At 56.4% G+C, this 3,342-nt stretch overlaps 1 protein-coding gene across 1 annotated transcript; it reads right to left on the reverse strand.

Moving 5' to 3' along the window:
- Window positions 1–285: 285 nt before the first annotated feature.
- Window positions 286–3,284, reverse strand: ACA1_080980 (leucine rich repeat domain containing protein; the record flags this gene model as incomplete). Its single annotated transcript, XM_004367703.1, has 11 exons — window positions 286–487; window positions 578–1,086; window positions 1,178–1,375; window positions 1,445–1,530; window positions 1,594–1,726; window positions 1,869–1,989; window positions 2,058–2,127; window positions 2,180–2,317; window positions 2,394–2,530; window positions 2,612–2,829; window positions 2,928–3,284. The coding sequence occupies 11 exons, from the start codon at window positions 3,282–3,284 to the stop codon at window positions 286–288; spliced, it is 2,169 nt and encodes a 722-aa protein (XP_004367760.1).
- Window positions 3,285–3,342: the final 58 nt, after the last annotated feature.

The raw sequence follows: 3,342 nt of genomic DNA on the forward strand, positions 1-3,342 counted from the left end.
ACCGGCAGCGGTGTCGAACAGGTCCCACATCTCAACATTCGAGCGCGACCGCAGCACCACACGACCCTTAGGCACTGAGAATGTGGTAGTAGGAATACATGTCAATGTTTGACCCACCATTTCTAGTCAATTGCACATTCGCACTGCTGCCGAGTACCGTCTTTGTTTTTGATAGGGACCCAATGGCGTGCGGGGCAGTCATCTCGCAGCTGCAGAAGCAGCTTCGCCGTTCGCGGGTCATACAGGGCATACCTGAAGCGATCGTGAAAGCTGGTAAGCACCACATCACGGCGGTAAGAAGAGGAGGCTGAACCGATTGGGGTTTTTGAGATGAACAAAGATGACGCCGTCCAGGGCTCGCATGGTCTTGATGAGCTGCCTGGCGGTAGTGCTCGTCTGTTCGGTATCCGCAGGGGTCTCGACAACACAGACTCTTTCGTGCAGCATGGTGCTTGTCGCCAGGTCGTACACAGAAAAGGTGGTTTGGCTGCTCAGGGTGCGCGTACACGAAAATCAGAACACCGCTGCGCTGCGTTGTGTGTCGTGTCGTGTCGTGTCGTGTGTGACAGTAACGTACTCGTAGAGGATGAGCAGCTCGTCGATGTTGAAGGTGAGAATGAGCGGAGGAATCTTGGGCGAGTGGCTCTGCAGCTGTGGCTCCTCGTCTGTATCCGACTCTGGTGGAGTGTGCGGGGTGAACATGTGCAAAGCCCGGCCCTGCAGCGCGTCCCAGAACGTGGCGCCGCCTTCGATCGAGCCCGTTGTTGCTAGGAGGGCCGAAGGGCGCTGGCCTCCGTCACCGCTTGACGACAGGGACGTAGAGGATGAGCTCCGATTGAAGACCAGTTGTGCCGCAGGAAGGGGCGGCGGTCCTGCATTGGCGGGTGTGGGTGTGACGTAGCAGGGGAGCTGTCGCGTGACATGGTACAAATAGTCTCCGCGTCGTCCAAACGTGCGCAAGGCGGCTCCGGTAGCGAGGTCGTACACGCGGATGCCTTGGTAGTAGTTGCTCTCGTCGCTATAGTCAAACTCGCCTTTGATTTCTCTATCAACCCGCTCCTCGGAGTGCCGCTTCACAGCGTCGCGCTGTACGTGATCCATAGGAAGTGGTGGCGAGTAAGCAACCACAGCAAACGCAAGCTAACTTAAAGGCCGAGCGCATTGAAAGGGTCGCTACCATTCTCTCTTCGACGCCAGCGGTGCTGATACCGAGGTTGTCGGCGCTTGTGAGCTCGGTAAGGTCCAACGCGTCGAACAGGTGCTCCGGCAGGTGATTGAGCTTGTTATTGTCGAGTCGCAGGATCCTCAGCTTCGTCAGCGCGGTGATACCTTCGGGCAGCTCCCGCAGATTGCATTCGCCAAAGTCGAGTTCCATCTACTCGCAGGCATCCCCACTCCAACTGTTAGGCTGGCCAGCAGAGATGGGGAGTCGCGAGTGATGTACCAGGTTGACCAAGCGAGTCACACATCGCGGCACTTCGCTGATGCCCGTTTTGTACAACCGCAGGTTCTGGAGCTTTGTCAGCAAACCTGCGGACATGAAAGGTGAGGAGCAAGAATAAAGTGCAGAGGCGAGCCGGCTGATCGTTGTACCAAGTTGATCGGGCAAAGGGGACTCATTGATGGGGTTCTTGGAGAGCCGCAAGAAGGTCAGGTTTGTAAGCGCGGCGATGACCGGAGGAATAATCGGGATGTTGTTGTCGCCAATATCCAAGAACTCGAGCGTCTGGAGCGTGTGTGTGTGTGTGTGTGTGTGTGTGTGTGTGTGTGAGAGAGAGAGAGAGAGAGTTAGACCTCCGAAGCGAAGTGATATCACAGGGCGGTGACTTGGGCAAGTGAAACCACCGGGCAGAGAGAGGAGCACGTACATCCTTGAGGTGAGTGATTGCAGTAGGATAGGACGCGAAGCGGTTGTTCGACAAGATCAAAACGCGGATGTTCGACAGCCGTTGAAACACTGAGTCCGGGATCGCAGTGATTTTGTTGAACCTGAAGGGGCAGAGCAGGAGAAGATCAGCGGATTGATCGACTAGGCACGCTGAAATGCGGATGGCTACCTGAGGTCGAGGTGGTGCAAGACGGGCTTTGAAGTCCATCTGCTGTGGCGAGGAAGTGTTGCCACAAGCTCTGCGCACATGAGGAACACAGACCAAGAGATGAGACATCGGGTGGAATGGACTGGCCGTTCGGCTCGGGGCAGCATTACCCGAGGGGAACTCGGTGAACTGACAGCTGTTGAGCACAACCTTGTTGGTCTCTAGCGGATACGGCTCCACGATGTGCTTGTCTTCCTCTCCTTCATACGGCTGGTACGACGCTGTGTATATAGCGGCGGTTAGCCATCGGCGGTTTGTGTGAAGGGACCAGGGAAGAAGGAGGTGCATGGGTGGTACTATTGCTGCGGGTAAGAGCGATGGGCGTGGTGGGCCAGTCGTTTCGGAGCGAGTGATAGAGGTTGGTGTGGAAAGTGCCCACTACCAAGTGCTGCACCTCCGATTCGACGTCATCGGCTTCCATGTCGTCCCTTCTCCTCTTTCTAGCAACAGGGAGGGTGTTGCCCAGAGATGAGTGCAAGGACACGCGATCAGGCCAGCAAGGTGGGATGGGATACCTTTCAACTCGGAGGTGGACGGGAGGGTTGAGCGAAGGGATGATGTGCAGCGGCACCGGGGAGCCGACGAACTGCAAGCGGCTGCCGCCAGGCAGGCCCAAAGGCGCCACTGGACCTTGGCGCTCGCGAAAGAAGTCCCATACCATGATCTCGGGTGAAGTGCGCTCCACCATCTTGAACCCAATAAGGAACGGCCCGCAACTCTCAAGCTTGCAAATCTGGTGCGCACATTCGATTGAGAAAAACTTGATTCTGCAGAAGATGTGCATTTGCAGCCACGCAGGTGCGCGAACAAATGTTTGTGTGGAAGGCGCACCTTGTGGCCAGACAGCGTCACCACTTGCAGATCTCCACTCTGCCAGGCCCTGGCAAATAGCCGATCGTTGGTGACGTATGCTCGGGCAGTCTCCTTGCGCCGCACATCGCGCCAATCCTCAAGCTTGCGGTCTTGGGCAAGCAGATTGCGCCACAAGTAATCGCCATCTTGTGCGCCGACTGCGTAGAAGTGGCGGCAGACCAGAGTAGCTCGGCCCAAGTCAGCAGCGGGCAGGAAGGAAAGGATGTGAAGAAGTAGAAAGGGTTCTCCAAGCACCAGCTCCCGAGGCAGGGCCGATTCAAGCTGGCTCTCGACCTCGCTTGCTTCCATCTCGATCAAAAACTGTTTTCCGTCCATTTCTTTCGAAGCAAAGAAAGGACTCCAACTCGAAGATAGATCAGCTACACATTAGCAT

The sequence above is a fragment of the Acanthamoeba castellanii genome (assembly GCF_000313135.1).
Source record: "Acanthamoeba castellanii str. Neff unplaced genomic scaffold scf7180000084618, whole genome shotgun sequence".
NCBI lineage: Eukaryota > Discosea > Longamoebia > Acanthamoebidae > Acanthamoeba > Acanthamoeba castellanii.